The sequence below is a fragment of the Xiphophorus hellerii genome, chromosome 1 (assembly GCF_003331165.1).
Source record: "Xiphophorus hellerii strain 12219 chromosome 1, Xiphophorus_hellerii-4.1, whole genome shotgun sequence".
In the NCBI taxonomy this organism is placed as follows: domain Eukaryota; kingdom Metazoa; phylum Chordata; class Actinopteri; order Cyprinodontiformes; family Poeciliidae; genus Xiphophorus; species Xiphophorus hellerii.
Window position 1 is genome coordinate 3,464,014 of NC_045672.1, and position 18,861 is coordinate 3,482,874.

At 41.3% G+C, this 18,861-nt stretch overlaps 1 protein-coding gene and 1 long non-coding RNA gene across 2 annotated transcripts in view; one reads left to right on the forward strand and one right to left on the reverse strand.

The window, feature by feature from the left end:
- Window positions 1-18,861, forward strand: part of LOC116720590 (uncharacterized) — a 957,300-nt gene that overhangs the window by 542,436 nt on the left and 396,003 nt on the right. The gene's annotated exons all lie outside the window — the stretch shown is intronic.
- On the reverse strand, window positions 785-5,870 carry LOC116720400 (keratin, type II cytoskeletal 8-like). Its single transcript, XM_032563656.1, has 8 exons — window positions 5,299-5,870; window positions 3,536-3,744; window positions 2,945-3,005; window positions 2,778-2,873; window positions 2,323-2,487; window positions 2,103-2,228; window positions 1,742-2,006; window positions 785-1,652 (listed from the first exon to the last, which is right to left on the reverse strand). Exons 1-8 carry the CDS (start codon window positions 5,734-5,736, stop codon window positions 1,405-1,407), a joined length of 1,608 nt encoding a protein of 535 aa, XP_032419547.1. The 5' UTR covers window positions 5,737-5,870; the 3' UTR covers window positions 785-1,404.

An 18,861-nucleotide genomic window follows, 5' to 3' on the forward strand; every position in this document is an offset into this window, starting at 1 on the left:
TACATTATCAAAAAATACACAAATTACTATCAAAGTGGGCTTTGTCTCTGTAGCGACAACTGCATGAACCGCCATTCAATCTGTATTTAACAATACAGGCCAACGTGAATAACGTGGCATTATTCAACTCATGTTATATTTTGCTTCTGATCAATAAATTATAGCATTAGAAATAAATCAAGTTACCTGTGATAAAGCACACAATAAGAACAAAAAATGGTCTTGTATTCTAGTTAATTAATATTATTAAAGTTAACCATCTCTCAATAAAGTGTAAATTTCAGGGGGAAAAAATGGTTTTCTTTACAATGAGTCAATTTAAAGAAAACCATCAATGTTTGTTGTTTTTAAAAAAAATGAAAACCATTGACGGTTTTCAATGGTTTCATGGTACTGACAGACTTTAAGCTAACCTGAACATTTGAGCTGATTTTAGCTAATACACTAGTGTTTGGATAATAAAGGGAGTAAGTCCATGTTAGTCAACATGTTGGTGATACCCCACGTGCTACTGACTAAATTTTAGCTAACCTTAACACTGATACTAATTTTCAGCAGTGGATGGCCTAATTCAAGTTCGACCAATATGCACATTTTGGCATTTAAATTTCTCCAGAAATTTTGTAGTTGTTTTTTATTAATTTGCCAGATTCCACTGAGATTCTGATTCAGAATTAATCTCTCTCCGCCAATTTGAACTAATAAGCCAAAACTAAATGGTTCAAGTACTTTTTCTGATTAGTGTTTTAGTGAGTCGCTGTTAAAAAGGAAAGTCAAACATCTGTCCATTTAGTAAACACATTTTTATTCAGTTTGGTAGCAAAAACAGCACCTCAGGACAACAGTGTGACACGGGCAGCTTCCTAAGGGGTTGAACAGTTTCAGTTACAGAACACGCACAGGGAAGATATGCACTACCTACTGTAGGAGGCAACTTTAAAACAAAAGTTGACCAACGACACTGAAACTCTGTTTCAGTACATTCACATTCCTTTAACAGGATCACTATTCATTAAATGCAACAAAATGGCCCTTCATGTGTGGTACAGCACTTGCATAGACTTCATGGGAATGTGCTCTATTTTTTTTTCCTTTCTTCCCTACTTGCAATTTGCCCAAGTTGAAATTCACTGGTCGGTGCAAAACTACTTCTTTTAGTACAAACAGTCAGACATCAGATAAACTGAATGAGTTCGTTGGTCCCTTTCAGATCTTTGGTAGTGTTAGGATCATTTATTGCTTCATGTAACACATGTTTGTGCTCTATTGGAGAGTGGCCGGAAAGCATTTTACTTCAGACTGTTTTATTACAATAGTGGAGGTGGGTGAGCGGCGAGTATAAAACTACCAGAGAGGCAGAGGCGATCATAGCAGGCAGGTAGCTGCACTTCTAATCTAGACGGCTCAATCCTCAATGACCTCGGAGGATTCGGACACCACCCTGCCATCCTTGGTCTCAATCATCTTAATGACGACGTTTTTCTTGGTCTGTGTGGTGGTGCTGTAGCCGCCGGCGCTGCCGCTGCTGAAGCCACCAGCGCCGCTGCCGTAACCACTGCCGTAACCGCTGCCATAACCGCTGCTGTACCCGCTGCTGTATCCGCTGGAGTAGCTGCTCTTCATACTGTCCGCAGGGAAACCGCTGTAGCTTGCTGTTTAGATCAAACCAGACAGATGTAAGACAACGTACAAATTTAACAAACTGTGAAAAGGCTTCAAAGTCCATTTGAAGTTGACTTACTGCTCTGCTGGGAGATGTTGATGGCCTGGATGCCGTTTGCCAGTCTGTCCTCCTCTCCCTCCAGCAGCTTCCTGTAGGTGGCGATCTCGATGTCCAAAGCCAGCTTGACGTTCATCAGGTCCTGGTACTCTCTGATCTGGCGGGCCATGTCCTGCTTGGCTCTCTGCAGTGCCTCTTCCAGCTCCTTGATCCGGCCCTTGGCGTCCTTCACCGCCAGCTCGCCGCGTTCCTCAGCCTCTGCAATCTGTGCCTCCAAGTTGGCACGCTAATAATCGACAGTAATAAGTTAATCTGATTATGAAATAATGATGTAATGTGGCTTTTGGTCTTGTTCCATGCTGGGTGAACCTATCTTCTGTACCTGTCCCTTGATGGCATCAATCTCTGATGTGAGTCTCTGAATCATGCGGTTGAGATCTGCAATTTCTGTTTTGGTAGCTCGCAAGTCATCTCCATATCTGTTGGCGGATGTCTGCATCTCTTCATACTAAATGAGCATCAAAAAAAGAAGGTCTTAGAAACTGCCTCAGCTCTTGCTGAAACCAGGAAGTGTTAAATATCTTAAATGACATCTTCAATACCTTGGTCTTGTACCACGTCTCTGCCTCAGCACGGGTGCGGTTGGCGATATCCTCATACTGCGCCCTGACCTCAGCCACAATGGCATCCATGTCTAGATTACGGCTGTTGTCCATCTCCACAATGACTGAGGTGTCCTTGATCTGGCTCTGGAGCTCACGCAGTTCCTGAGGAAATTTAAACAAAAGTGAAGGAGAGAACAAAAGAGAAGAGTTAGTCAACCCAAGTTCTTGATTAAATCCATCCCACTACTGTTTCCATAAATGGTGCAAGAGTCAGACCAAAATGCTTCACAGATGTTCAAAGAATATGCATCAAAGCAGATTTATGCTCCAAAATTAAACCGCAGACATTATAGGAATGCCATGACTAGAATAATAAATCAATAACTGACTAAGTTCAGAGCCTTAAGAAGCTAAGAAACAATTAACACCAACAAGGACAGTCTGTGCCGTACCTCCTCGTAGATCGACCTGAGGAAGTTGATCTCATCTGTCAAGCTCTCTAGCTTGGCCTCCAGCTCGACCTTATTCATGTAGGCCTCATCCACATCCTTAAAAAGACATGCTCATTAGAATGGCACATCAAGATAGAGCAATGGATAGAGGATGGAAAAATGATTACCTTCTTGATGAGGACAAAGTCGTTCTCACACTCCGTGCGCTTGTTGATTTCATCTTCATACCTGAGAAGGTAAAAGTACAGTTTGTCACATGGGTTTGAATAAATACAAAATCTCATCACATGTACTCTTCATCCCATTTAGTCTGATGGTACTCTAGGTGGCAGTAGTTGTCCACGAGTGCCTTGTGCACCTCCCTCAGACATCTGCCTCACAGCGTGTTAACTCATGGTGAAGTGAGGGAGTTGTTACTGATATTTTTCCCTTGGGAGCTTCTTAGTTCATATACTCCTTTTATCTTTGGACAAGCAGCAAACTTAAGTTTCCAGTTGCCAGTTTCTGGAGTAGCCTTGTTAGAGTACTTAACTCTTTTTGTAGTACAAACTGTCTCTGACAGCCAACTCGGTTAAATGAGTTGTACCAAAAGTGTACTGGGCGTCTGTAACATGCTTCCTTAGTGTTGTAATTCCCTGAAGTTTGTATGACGTAAGCTGACAGACAGACAGATTTAGGGAGGAGTCCCTGTAATGCTGATATCTCACTAGAACCCAACAGATGGATCCTATAGAAAGCCAGTCTGTATTAACCCTCACTTGTTCTTGAAGTCCTCCACCAGGCCCTGCATGTTGTGCAGATCGGCCTCCAGCTTCATCTTGTCGTTGCCCAGACTGTCCAGCTGTCTGCGGAGGTTGGCGATGTAGGCCTCAAACATTGCGTCGATGTTGGAGCGGGTGGTGGTCTGTCCCTGCAGCAGGTTCCATTTGGTCTCCAGCATTTTGTTCTGCTGCTCCAGGAAACGAACCTAAACATAAGCGGAAGATGAATAATTAGCAGTGATCATTTTAGGATATCTATTGCATTCAAGAAACAATTAATAGGGACAGAATGAATGGCTCACATGCCTGTTTCTCGGTGGCTAAGTGATTTCATAATCAGAAATTCTAGCTATTGCAGAACTTTCTAGATATGTGCATAACATAGCTTTAAGATTCATTTCTGCACTGTGCTCTGCAGTCTCAGTTCCTCTCATCTATTTGTTTTCCAAGGCAAGTGGTGGCTGTTTTTTCCATACTGGCCAACAGGAAGAACTCCATGACATATGCACATCCTGACAGGATTTAGGTGGCCGGAAAAAAAGGGCAGTGATGGAGGAATTGAGCTAGTTAACGTTCTCTTTCACACCGTCCTGTTTTTCCACTAGGATAGACAAAAGGGGAGTGGCCAAGTCGGTACTGCTGCCCGATGTAGAAAGGTAAATATTTAACTGTATATTATAGGCTTGATGAGGGAGGAATGTAAGCAGAAAGTGATGAAGGGGTGGCCTAAAAGTGTATGTGTGTGTTTGGGGGGTGTATTTGCTTTGTGGTGGTGAGCTTACATTTTTGTGACCGCTAAAAGAGTGATAACAAAAGCAGATCAGACAACTCAGTGGACATTGGACTCTGCCACTGCGGATCAAATGGCTTCAGACGGTCTTGAATTGACCATCGAGTAAGTACAGACAGCACAGTGACTCAGAACGCCACAGATGGACAAAAGAAACTTTGGCTGAAGTTTATCTGTTCAGTTTTGACTTATGCAAAACACTCCTTATCTTCATTTAATCATTGCACCAGGAGGCAGAGTGTCGATTCACGACCAGTCAGCTGGCAATGGCCAGAACATGAAACCAGTCGGCCTTTTTAAATATTAACTCATTACTGAGACCTCAGGGGACTGATACTCTCCTGGGCTTGCACACACAGGACACACACAGAGTTGATTTGAAAGATTAAAAGTTGCTCTATTCATCCAGTCATAGGACACACCTTCTATAGGATGTTGCTGTCAAGGTAACAAAAGGCAGTCTTTAATGACTCTGTGTGTGAGTGTGTGTGGTATGAGGCAATGAGATGGAGGACAGGGAAGCATAAACGGCCACACCCGAACTGAGGGAGGGACCATTCCCAAGGTAACCCATATCACAAGCTCTTAGCTCTGCCCTGACACACCCTTACGCTTTTTTTCCCTCTTTCTTTCTCTCTTCTCTTCAGGTCTGTGTCTCATTTAAATTTGGCATTTTGACAGCCAGATCCAGAAGATAGAAAGCTGAACCTTGTGTAGCCTGTGTTTCATTTGTGGGAGGTGAGGAAAGCAAACAGAGGAGCATAAATCAACTTTCTCTATGCAAAACAAGGGAGGAAGTCAATGTTGCATGGCATGTGCTGAACATATGGGTTTCTTTTCCAGGTTGTATAAGAATGTCACAACTACAAGCAACTTTTACACTGTTTAACTGAACTTGCAACGCTACCAAAACAATTTTTCATCAGTTTGGAGAGAAGGTTTTTACACACATAATGTCACAGGCTCTTACCTTGTCAATGAAGGAAGCAAAACGATTGTTGAGGGTCTTGATCTGCTCTTTCTCTTGGGTACGGACGACTGAGATTGTGGGGTCAATCTCCAGGTTCAGAGGGGCCAGCAGGCTCTTGTTCACGGTGACGGCAGTGATGGGGGCCTGGGCAACCATGCCGCCTCCATAGCCCATACCCAAGCCTCCAGAACCCATGCTGGAGCTGACGTTGTACGCAGAGCTGCTGGTAATGCCTGCTCCTCCGTAGCCTGCTCCTCCGTAGCCTGCTCCTCCAAAGCCTGCTCCTCCGAAGCCCCTGCTGCCAGAACCTCCATAGGAGCTCTTGACTGTGAAGGTCTTGCGGGAGGTGATGCCACCTGGTCCAGCATAAGAGCTGCTGCTGAAGCTCCTTGGGGCACTTGAGCTCCTGTAAGAAGTGGTAGAGGCCCTGAAAGACATTGTGAAGTAGTTTTCTCTTTTGACTGAAGTAAGTTTTGGATGGTCAGAGTGATCTGTGATCTAATCAAGGCAGGCAGACAGGCAGGCCAGCAGAGGGGAGAGACCAAGGCGGATAGACAGAGAGGAATCTACCGAGGAGTTTTAAACCCTGCCTCTGCTGTGGGAGGGGACTTACACTAGCTGCAGATCTGGGTGAGAGGGAGGGCTGGGTTGTAACTCTACACCTCCCTGACACACTGCCCAGCCAGTCAAAACTATTACCCTCCTCTTCTACATGCTTCTCTAAGTTGATACAGAGATCTATTTGAGGAATTTCAAGAGGTGATACTTCTTTTCTCTCTCTCTTTCTTTGTGTCCACTTTGTGTATTCAAATGCAGAGCATTTCGTGAGATCTGGAGATCTGATCAAATTTGAAAAAGTTCCATTTTAGAGAGTATTTAAAAGGAGTGGAGCAAGATTAATCTTTGTTGTATATATGATTCATCTGAAAGCAAGATGTGTTGATGGAATAGGGTTAAGGCTAGGCATTGATTAATAATGCAACAACAAACAATGAATGTGAACAAAAACACATGGTTGGTTTCTTAATCTGACTCAATTAGCTTTCCAGTATAGCCAGTTCTGTTTTGCATGTTGAAATAAAAACCAGAGCAGGTTAGACTGCCAGTAGATCCAACCTGCACCAGAAATCTATTAAATATTGGGTTTCAGCATCTGAATTTATCTTTATCAAATTAGAAGTTGTAAAAATGTCAAAGCAAAGCCTGCTGGCATCAGAAGCTGATGCTATTTACTGCCATAAATATGTTTGTGTGGTTTTGTCATGATGGTGAGATATAATAATCTTGAGAAAGCCACATGAAAAATATTTATAGATAGGTTTGACTGATCTTCGGGTTTGAACTGCTGTGTCCTCAAATGTCAACTAAAGTTGGTGGTTCCAGTTGGTTGATCAAAAACAAAAAGCGGACAACTTAAAAAGTACATTAAGTGATTTGTCAAGATTTAGATTGCCTTAACTTTAGGTAGAGCTAGCCTAGATGTCAACACCAGCAACATGATGTTTGGGGTTGATGCTAAGCTATGTTAGCCAGGTTTCTCCAAACTGCAATCATCATTTAATAATTCACAGAATAAGCTGCTTGCCATTGGCAGAGAGGAGTTAGCAAGTTCTTCTTGGATGCAATCTTCAATCATTTGAAAGATGTGTCCAAGTTGAACCATTTGAGAGGAAATAAACACAGACTCAAAAATGTATTGATGAGAAGCACTGCTTTAGCAAAGGCATGATTAACCAAGTACTGATGGGTTTTTTTGTTGCTAGTTATAAAATATTAGATGAATATAGTTATGTTTCCTGGTCTGACTCTGGCAGAGTTCCAGCTGAAAATTTTACAAGCAAATTCCACAAGGTCATTATTCATTCACTTGAAAAACTCGATGTAGCTGTGTGAAAAAATAACTTTACTTTAAGGTGGAACAACATAAAAAGTACTTTTTTAAGGATGTGATGAGATAATGTTAAACTTAAAGCTTTTCCAAAACACAAATGTGACCCATAACAAGGCAGTTTTAGACTTGCATTGACATTTTTGATGCTTAGAGAAACAGTCACAGCTCTGTTTTGATTGAAACTAAACCCACATGGGCTGGCTTTCACCTGAAAACCAGGTGAACAGCACTAACCAGCATGCTTTTGTTCCCAAGGGTTGTTGTAACATGGCTGAGTCAGAGGAATGGTAAACCTAAGTGCCTGGATTTATGTAATCCTTAATAAGAAGTGTTCTCACAACCTGTAGGTGCATCAGCCTAAATCACATTCATTTTCTCAGGGAGAAACTTGGATTGATTGTTGTGTTCCATGAACAGCTTTCGATGATTCTCACTCTACTTCAAAAACAGAGCCACCATTGCCCCAATCATTTCTGCTTTCATTGTAACTTCACACAGTTTCTCACCAGGTTAAAAAAAAGGCTGCATGCGTTCCAGTCCACCAATACCCACCCTGCGTTCGCCTCCTCCCTCCTCTTATTTCCTCCTCAGTCCCTCGCTACCATGAGTCATGAGTCTTGGCATTACCAGTCCAACCCCCTCCATCATACCCTCTTCCCTCCATTTTCTCTTGCCATCTTTTCTTCCCGCCAATGTCTTTTGGCCTTATTGTCGTCATAGAAACTTGCCGAAATCAAACACATTATTGTCTTTCAAGGGGCAAACTTGGCGTGCCAGCTCAAACGTGGGCTACTAGCAACTGTCCTGTGTACCAATGAGTCTGAGTTTGATCTTCTACCACATAAAAAGAGTTTTTAAAGTAACAAAGCTGTGGCTAAAGACTTTTCTGTTCTGTTTTGTGAAATTCCCATGACAGCAGTGAAATCGTGATCATATAGTATCAGCTGGCTTTGAATCATGTTGTCTTGCTGGGTTGTGAAAAGCAGTTGCTCATTCAGAGTTTAAGTTTCCCAGTGCTCTGAATTGAATTTCTGTAATTTTCGCAATGCATTGTGAGCCATGCTTTTCGTGACTGCATGACTCCAGTCACTCTGAAAGTCGATCAGTCGTCCAATTTTTGTCATTGGGTTAATAATAATTCTGTTATTCCTCAAGACAACCAACTAAGGTGACCAGAGGACTTTGCAGTAAAAAAGTCACATCACAAGAAAAAGAGAACAATAGAATAAAACAATAGAAATAAGAAAAATGCCTCTATGCTCTGTGGCATTAAAAGCCCGCCTGAAAAAAATAAGTCTTGAGGCTTAGACTTAAAGATGTCTGGGTCAGATGTGGAGTGAACAACTACAGGGTCAGAGTGCTGCCACTGAAAAAGTCTGGTTACCCTAATACCTTAACATAGTTTTTGGAACATCTAATAAAAGTTTATCTGATGTCTTCAAGGATCTCCCATGGTCAGAAAGACTTAAACGTTCAGAGAAAATAAGATGGAACAAGCCCATTAAAGTTTAAAAATAAACAAAAATTTAAAGTCAATCCTAAACTGGACAGGTAGCCAGTGTGAAGAGGATAAAACTGGGGTAATGCGTTCATGTCAAAAGGTGTTGGTTAAAAGACAGGCAGCTCTGGACAAGTACAAGTTGTCTTAGGGAGAGACACCAATACAGAGTCCATCACAATAATGAAGTCCAGAACTAATAAAGATGTGAATGGGCCTTCATCAAGTCGGTGCAATTTCAAAAAGATTTGAGTTTGATCAGTGGATGCAGTTGATTTTTTTTATTGTTGATTTGTACTAAATTTAAACTCCAGATCAAAAATGATCCCATGGTTTCTAGAAGTTATTTAAAAACAGGAAGTTTTTACTTAACCACTGTTCGACAGCCGTTATGCAGTCCAAAAAACAGAGAACTGCATTACTGACACCTGACTTGGGCAAATAGATTTGTAAATCATCTGCATAATTGTGGAAGCACAGTTGGTGCCCAGTTTTAGCTTCACCTAGTGGAAACATATAAAGGGAAAAGAGAAGGGGCCTGACAATGGAGCCCTGTGGCTTGTGAGACTGAAGTTTATCAATTGACTTTGTTTATTCTGAAGCGTTTCATGCTTTTCCTCTTCATTTGCCACTAGTTTGTCTGTCAAACTAGTGGCATGACCTCCAATAGACCCCTGAAGGTGGACTGTGGCATCTGGCACCAAGATATTTGCAGCAGAGTCTTTAACTCCAGTGAGCTGTGAGGTGAGGGCCTCACTGGATTTAACTTGTTGGTCCAGCACATCCCACAGATGTTCAGATGGATTTACTTTTGTGGAATCAGGAGACCAAATCAACATCACAATCTCTTTGTACTGCTGAAAGAAATCAGAGTCTTCATGAAATAGATGAAAATGCCCTACACTGTGCAAAGCAATGTTTAGGTAAGCATCGAAGAAAACAATCAACATGGCCGGCAGGACCCATGATTCTACAGCAGAACATTGCTTATCCTCAGATTCTTCCATACTGGTGCAATCTGCTCCCCATGCAAGCAATACACCCCCCCCCCCCCACACACACACACACATCAGAGTCATCAGACCATGCCACCTCTTTCTGGTTAGGGGTGCATTGATTGTAGTTTTCCGGCCAATCGCAGATCTTTAAAAAATCTGACCAGTCAATTCCGATTTTGCCCAACAACGGTTTCTGTCTGAAAAGTGGGTAAATATAGCAACATAGTCACTAAGATGGTAAACGTTGGGTGACTGTGACAGCGCTAAGACCCATGTCTTGGCTCTGATTGGCTGTTTCTACATAACACTGGGAGAAGGCAGAACTTTGGCCTTTTGCTAAACAGTTAAAACTGGAAAGACATTGAAAATAAGGATGTTTTTATTTCCATTTTCAGGCGCCTGATTGTCCTCTGTGTGATGATGGTGTTTGTTCTGGAGATAGCTACACATCAGGCCAGGTGATTATCAAACCTGCATAAATAGCCTCTAATGATCCCCACTCCAGATGCAAGCCCTTTGTTCTAGGAATTGCGCAGGCCCAAGAAAACCAATCAGAGCTGCAATCAAAGTATTCTGTAAGAATTTTACACCAAACCTGTCTTCCAAGAAGCACCAGGCCTACGCCTGCCATTGACGGTGCTCACTTCAGTCAGCTTTAATCACAGTTTCATAAGGACGCGTCACATGCTTGGAGTGTTTGTCTGTCATCACAACACCAGGGAGCAGAAGGTATTCCTTCAGCTGTTGGCTAATCCCACGCAACCGGCTGATGTGTCTTCGGACAGGGGGACACGCAACACTTAGTAGCATGATAAGTAAGTGTACACAGCGGTGGACCTTTACCCCTCGTCTGGAAACATGTCAGAGGAGCCGTCGCTGTCAGAGCACCTCGACTGTGTGTCACAACTGTTTGTGAGGGTGTGTGTTTATGGGTGTAACCCTCCCACTCCTGCGCTCTGGTCGACCAGAAAAGACACACATGCGGGGTGGAGGAAATTATTTAGTGTGACTCAGTGCTTAAAAATGTGATGAAAACGAATGAAGAAGGATTCTATTCTAATTTCAGCAATAGATTGTTTCAATTTTTCCAGCTACAAACAAATACAGTGTTAATGCAAAGTGACCCTGAGGTGGTCCAGCAGCCCTTCCTGCCAGGATGCAGTACAATCTCCATGCACTTTGAGCCGCTCTTTTTGTTTAAAGGCTCCATTGTGTAACAATGAGGTTTCTATACCATTAGGTGGAAAACGACCCTCCCTGCCAGGCTGGGCTAATGTCTGGATTTATTCCCCTCTATAACAGGTTATGTTGAATTTTCTTGATAAAAGAATACAAATCAAGCTTTTGGCTTGACGTCAATGAGACAATGAATAAGCATGTTAAAGTATGCATCAGGTGATTTTAATCAGGCTTAACAGAATCTGTTCTGTTTAGAATTTACTCATTGTTTACATATGTTTAAAATTAAAAGCTAAAACTTTTGGAAATGGGAGCCAGCTATAGGTTTTACCTTGGTGGTAATGTGGTGCGGTGCATGTGTTTGGGAAACTGGGATCTTTTGCTCAGTGTGGCGTTTTTCTGTGCAAAACGTGTTAATTTCATATCTGGTAAAAAAAAAAAAAAAAGATTCCAAAATTCCAAAGGGAGCAATAAAAAAAATAATATTTTATTCAAATATATACCGTGTCTGAAAATGAAGATATTTTGGACTGCTTCTTTCTGTAAATGTCCATTCTGAGTAATGTAGAAATATCTTGCATATTCTCAAAATGAGACTAAAGCAAACAGAAATCAGAGGAAACAGGAGAATAAATATATATTTGAAATGAAAGATGGGAAGATTTTGTTATTACAGCTGAGGCTGAGGCTGATAAAGTTCAGGCCCAAATCTGAGTGATAAGGATTATCTGATGTAGAATCTGTTGGCACCTTCAGAGACTAAACTGAACCCTGGACCCTGAGTTTGACCTTTGTTAGAGAAATATTCCAAGCATTCATGCGGACATTTACAGCTTCAACAGCTCCTGCCTGCTAACTGGTCCTATATTGCAGGTTAGTTTGGCATTCCCTTTCTTCTGTGGACACCTGGGTAACAATCCGTGGCTCATTCTGTTTTTTCTTGCAGGCATCTACTCTGGTGGTGGGACAGTCCAGGCAAGTCCTTCAGCATTTGGGTTGCTCACTCAGCTGCTTTCAATTCTCCACAATCACAAAGTTTGCAACTTAAAAACTAAAACTCAGAATCTCTCATAACCAGCCATCAAACTTGAACTTCTCAGGGTTCACAGCGGCACTAATATTTATAATAAAGGACATGTTCACATAATAAAGGAGATGTTTCCATCCTTTATGTCTTATATCCAAATGTTGGTGGAAAACTTTATTTTGAAGTTTAGATATATTTGTCTTCTGAGGCCAAAACAAATTTTGTTACATTTGTCTCTGAAGTTGATTGTAATGTGGTTTATATGCAAACTAAAAGAGTTGCACATTCTAACCTTAAAGGCTGTTTTAGGCCACTGGTCTGATATCTTCAGGTTTACACTGATCAACAAGGTTCAGGTGGTTCCAGGCTTCAGGTCCAGGATTTCCTGCTATTGTCAGTTCCACAGGTCAGTACAGAGTTCAGGAAAATGGATTAAAGTCATTTCTGAAATTACTTGCAAAGCACCCTGAAGTTTACAGATGTGTTTATGTTGAACACATGAAGAACTTTATATTTTGTGAATACACAGATGATTTTACCATCTGAACAATTTCTTCAGTTTTACCTGTTTTGTCACATTTAAATACCTTAGGTTATGAAATCAATTTTAAAGTCAGACTAAAGTCAAACTTCCACTAGTTCAGCTAGTGAAACTGAACTCATCTGTAAAGGGAAAAAGTCTATCATTTTTATTACAAGTTATTATTTTAGCTGGAAATTAGTCTTAGATCACCAAAGATTTGCAAATATGTTTACAAATATGTGCAAATCTTTGTTTACATTCAGTTCATGTTGAAAAAAAAACACAATTTCTTAATTTTTGTGTTTCCATCAAATAAGAGATGAAATTAAAATTACGTGAATAATCTTGTTCACGCAATAAGTCATTAAAAGTCATGGAAGGTCGGCCATTCCCAGGAAGGTTGTCAAACAGGTCGATCTAAGTCTACCTGGTCTGGTTATGATCATACCTTGGTGTGGCTGGTGAAACTGAAATCTGGTTAGCCATAGTCAATTCATGATTTCACAAGGGAGCAAATACAGTACTTATTTTCTTTTTTTTTTTTTACGTTAGGCCAGATAAACCAGATTAACTTGGAGTAATCACAGCGTGAGCTGATAATTGCATGGCATACCTTCATGGAAATTATGACTTTTTTTCCACTTATGTAACGGCAGCAGAGCATGCAGGATGATCTGTCTGTATGATCGTCCTCTAACAAGGGAATCACCAGAAGGCATGTGGAATCTAGAATGCTGTCTGTCTGTCCTTTGCAACCATTGAAACAGCAAGCTGCCTCTCAATAACAACATGCTATTTAAGGCCAACACACTCTGCGAGAACAGAGAAATTTGTTCATGTTCCTGATGTGACGAGAGCAAAAACAAAAGGCTCTCTGGCCAGGACATTTCTGACTCTACAAGAACTCAAGTTCAGAAGTCTCTGCAGGTCTTTATTTGCAGTGTTTGCAGAAGAATAGCCCATATATTAACTGCATATATTAACTGTCAGACACCACACAAGAAAAAAGTTCTTGTATCGAAAACAAGGTACTAAAACTCCCACACCAGGGCAGTGAGAACAAAATGATATCATGTCAGGGAACAAGTTTCTCTGTCGGTACGAATTGGTCTTAAGTTTGGGAAATTTTAACTTTTATGTCTCAGTCAAAGAAATAGTAAACATACAATTGGCAAAAAGAGTAAGAACATTTGTGCTTGGTTGATTATCTTTGTTGTAAGTGCTTGTTGACAATAACTGATAGCTGAGACTAAACCTCATTTGTTGCCCTTTAAAGTGCAACAACTTTGTGTCTCCATTTTATAGCACAATCAAGGAACTATGTTACCGACAATATACAACATAAAAATATACAACATAACATAAATATATATATACATACACACACCATGTGTGTGTGTGTGTGTTTATGTTCTGTTATATATTTTTTCTAACAACTGATGGTAACATAGTTACCAAATATGAGCTAAAAGAAAGTTGACCCAATAATTTAACCCCTTCAAATTGGGCCTCTACCCCTTTAAGAACTCTTTCTGAAAGGCCACCTTCAGGGAGTCATAACATGGCTCCTATTGGAACCCATTAATAACATTTTTACCAGCATTTCACTGAGAAGAAGCTCCCATAATGAGCTCAGCAGATGTGTAGTTCTGCCAGGTGTTTGTTAGTTGCTTCTGGCTAGTCTGAAGGAGTGGAGTGGGGGAGTTGCGGGTAGAGGGCTGCTCTGTGAGGCGGACACTTGGAAGCTGCAGCTCTGAGGAGTTAGGTCATTGCTTGGAGGAGCTAGGCTCCTCAAGCGTTTTGCACAGCTGAATGGTTTCAAACATGCATGAAAGTATCAAAGCAACACTCCAGGAATGTGTTTGATGAGAATAACATCAGATGGTGGAAAGCTCAAAAATGTCAATTTGACATAATACTGCCCCTTTAAATGGTCCCTCCTTTCCACAAGGGGAAGAGCAGAGCAGAAGACAAAGGTGGTGGCATTACAAGTTGGGCAACATGGTACAGGCGATTGCTAAAGCATCCAATAATCAGTCACAAGACGTAGTCACAGCCTTGTAGTCTCAGTCGACAACATCACGACAGTACAACATCCTGGCAAGAAGCAAACCTGCTAAATCATAATTTGACCAAGTGTAATACGTTTTGCATTTCAGGTGGTACTTTCGTTGTACCACTTAGTATCAACTGATCATTGTGTAAGCATTACAGTTAACCTGAGTCACTGTACTCCAGTGGCCGCCACAGTCTCCAGATCTGTTACAGCACCTTTGCAATGTGGTTGAATAGTTGTGTGTCCATCCGAATTGTCTTAGAATCTGCTGCAACTGTAAAATGCTGTTATGTCAAAATGGGTTAAAATCTCTTTGCAACTTTTTCTACAACTTATTGAATTTATGGCACAAAAAAAGGGCCAGTAAGTGTGTCCACCGTTGTCATGCCTACAGAATCTCCTGCTAGAAATTTGCCACAAATCAGCAGCTATTTAAGTTCAGAGAAAAGTCCAGGTCTTGAGTAGGTCTACCAGTCACAAACACACAGAGATCATGTGCTGCACAAAGCAATCTTGGAACAGGTCCAGTGTAGATCATAGGTTTGTAACCTGTATTACAGGTACAACACAGCTGAGCAACTTCGGTTTGAGGGGACAAGCAGACAGTGAAGAGTAAATAACATAACACACCACCTTGAGTGTGTGCTGTAAGTTGAATCATTATGAGACATCCTGGGCAATCTCAACACTGATGTACAGAGAGCATCGTTCTTCTGACACAACAGGAAGTTGGGCGGACGGTGTCCTGCAGTCAGTCAAGATTCAGAGGGTGCGTCCAGGTGCAGTAAATCCTCCAGTCGTCCTCCACCGGGCGCTCATCTGTTATTTCAGGCATGCCTATCATTCCTCATCAAGCGCTGGATTGCACACTGGGTTTTACTGATAACCACCACATGCCAGCGGTCCACGGTTGCCCAGGGTAACTTCTGGGCAGGTAATCAGTAACACCTGTGGATAAGTCAGTGAGCTGCTGACTCAGAAATGTGCAGCAGCAGGAAGGAGTACAGTTTGAAATGAGTTTCTCACAAACTCTTCCCCACTTTTTTCACATGTTGTCTTTTGTGTATGGTGGATAATCTGTTGTCTTTTAATGCACAGTTACACATGCACATTTACACGCTCCTTGGATCAGATTACATGGTTTCTGATAATGGCACAGTGTTGTTATAAGTATATTATTCTTCATTTTGTTTTTATATATTTTAATTTTTTTTATCTTGGTGTTAACCTGCATGCATCGATGCAGCTGCTGCACCTGAATTTCCCCACTGTGGTCTATGAAAGGATATTTGCAGTTCTATCCAGCAGCCGTTATTAAGTACTTCAGGTTTGTCAGGCTCTGCAATTTTCCATATGTGGAAGTGGTTTGCATAAGCTTGTGGCCTCATCAGCACTCTGTGCACTGAAAGAAAGATATTTGATGTTAGTTCTTTATTTTGTATATTAAACCAATGTGCAAGAAGTTGACAACATTTTGTTTGTTTCTGTTTATCATTTTCAACGACTTCAATCTCTGTCACACTTTAATGTAAAAAGATAATCCTTCACATGTGCTTGAATTTTCTTTTAGCATCTCCATTTGCATTTTTTGTGAATATTCTTTGGCCTGCTTGGAGCATTTATTGTCTGTTTGCTCTAAAGGCTTGTATAGCATATTTAGGAATATTTTTTCTCACAATAGCCGTTTTGTTTACACAATTTTGCTGGGTTTGAAATATTGTTTGCTTCACTCACTGTAAAGTATTAAATGAATATAAAGTTGGCCAATGGTTTTTCTTTTGCATTTCAGTACATGTTTAGTGTCATAATTCCCAGCTCTGAGTCCCATAAATAAACATAAAGGTGATTTAGAATACCCACCTAATTCTAAGTTCTTTGGCAGCGAGATGTTGTAATGTGTAACTATTACATGTTTGGTAATATAAGCTAAAGGTATTTCTTTAGCAAAGCATCCATCCATTTATTCCATGTGAGCTGGTGCATAAAAACTTGGGGGGAAAAAATCTCCAGGTAGATTTCGACATCAGTTTTACAATAAATCTGCCTTTTCCATCCATTGCCATTCAGTATTTATAATTCAGTTTGCAAAAAATAAAACAAGGGTATGTAACTGAGGAGGTTGTTGCACACATATTCCATGGAAAAACCTGGTCCCACTCAGCACAGTGGCCCTGAGCCCACTTTACCAGTGCCCACAAAAAAGTTGGTTCCTCTCTTGATTTGCTGTCTTCTTCTTTCCAACACAAAGAGTTAGCTTGTGTGCAGGAAAGCTTTTTCCTCTTATTTAAATCACAGGCTCATTTCATTTGGCTCCTCTTTCTATTAATTCCTGCTGCACGGTTCTCTCATGTTTCCGTATATGTGTGTGTGAGAGGGGGTTGGTGGGGGGGGGGGGGGGGGGGGTGTATGTGTGTGTCCTTGTGTGATCCCGCTCTTACAGTTCTCCTCTGCCCGCCCCTCGGCCACACCCACCGTTGCCACGACAACGGGGTTTACCACAGACCGGCAATGACTTATGCATGTGTGACTGCAGTGGAAATGGCGTGGTTGCCACGGAAACGGCAGTACACATAGCCATACAGTGTGCAACTGCGCATTGTGAGACGCGTAGCTGAGTGGTGGAAACAAGCGCAGCGCAGGGCTTCTGTGTCACTGGAGATTTGCAGTCGCCTCTCTTCCTGGCAACCGACCGGACAGAAGTTGCTCAAACACAAAGTCTTTGTGAGAATCTGAATCACGTTAATTCGGCCAGACTCAGGCCTCAAGACTTCTGCACATTTTTGGGGACTGAGTCATAACACAAACAGCCCCTGTGCAGACTGTAAAACAATGAGAGATAAACACATTTCTGTCCGGAAATGGAACTCTGTGAAATTGTGTGTGAGGGTGAGAGAGGGCAACGGAGGGGGGCGGGTGGACCTTGTCCTTTAAAGACAAAGACACCAGAAAACACAAACGAAGACACACAGTCTTTTTTAGACCTCTAAAAGTGCAAGTGAAGAAAACTGAGCTCAGTCTGTTTCCAATTAAGAGCTCACAATGCTCCTCCTTGTTGGAGGTTGCGTATGGGTTCAGTTATCCCAAATGAAATGAATAATGTGCAGATCAAACATAAGGATTTTCATATATTTTCACAAAAAGTGGTGAATAGTAACACATTTTGCTTTAGTGGAAAATCTGAAGTTTTCCCCTGGGAGATAAAGTGCAGGTGTGGACATTCTGCCTCGTCTGGACATGTGGTTCATCTATATAATGATTTCTCATCATGTTAGTGTGAGAAGGAGAACAGATCTGTCAACTGGCTATTGGCAGAGTTTTGTATGTGTCTGTCCTACACAAAGGTTTATTCTGAAGCCATGTTGTGTAGTTAAAACGTTCCTGCTGTACTGTTACATTATGCTATCTTTGACTTTACATGCTTCCCTCTTACATACTAAATGGAAAACAATGTTTGCTGATTATATTGAGGTAGAGTCAATATAAAGTTTGATTTATTCAGTTAAAAGAAGAATGTAGTTTAAAGAAAATACTTTATCATCAAGAGAAATGAATAAATATTAAATGTAAATCATACCATGCATGGATCTTCAAAGAGTTGTTCTGGAAGGTGATGCTCTGAAAAGGCCTCTGACTGAAGACTGTTGCTGTATGAAAATGTGATGACTGTCATGGCATGGTTCCTGCTCAATATCCAGCGGAGACAATATTTCACAATGAAATGTCAGTTGTTGGCAAGCACTCTTAATCCGCCTCATTTGCTTTTGCCATTCCTCTTTAATTTTCTGTCTGGCTGCGTTGGTTAGAATATTGGGGAAAGAGATGTTGGAATTCTGCATATTATCCTAAGCCATTCTGACCTGTTATCTCAATGACTACATTGAGGTCCTTGGAGTTTGTTCCTTCTTTATGTCAAGCACTAGAAAAAAACTTTACTGTTAAAGGTAAAATGCCAAGTTTTGGGTGTTTTTAGAATTCAGATCTATAACTTTTGTGAACTTCATAAAAAATGCAACCTAAGGGCCAATGGAAAAATCGATCCATCATCTCTACCCACTTATCCTATACGGTCGCTTTTCTCCACCTGACGTTAGACGAGAGGTAGGACACACCCTGGACAGGTCCCCAGAGACACAAAGGGTGAGTAACCTTGTGCACACGCATCTAAGGACAATTTGGAGACCAGTTAATCAACCAGTCATGTCTTTGGACAGTGGGAGGAAGCTGGTGCACCTAGAGAAGGAAGGTTCAAACCCAGGACCTTCCTTCTCCAAGGCAACAGTGCTACCTACTGCATTATATGCAGCCTGTCCAAAGCAAACAATACCACAATGTTACCATTCCACCTCCACAATGTATTGTCATATCAAAGTTTAATATTAAACTGGAACTTT

Excerpts from the sequence above, each read along its gene's own strand:
- LOC116720400 (XM_032563656.1), bottom strand. The coding sequence starts at position 5,736 with ATGTCTTTCAGGGCCTCTACCACTTCTTACAGGAGCTCAAGTGCCCCA. Across the intron at positions 2,488-2,777 it reads TCAGGTCGATCTACGAGGAG|GAACTGCGTGAGCTCCAGAG; the intron begins GTACGGCACAGA and ends AAATTTCCTCAG. Across the intron at positions 1,653-1,741 it reads CAACATCTCCCAGCAGAGCA|CAAGCTACAGCGGTTTCCCT; the intron begins GTAAGTCAACTT and ends TGATCTAAACAG.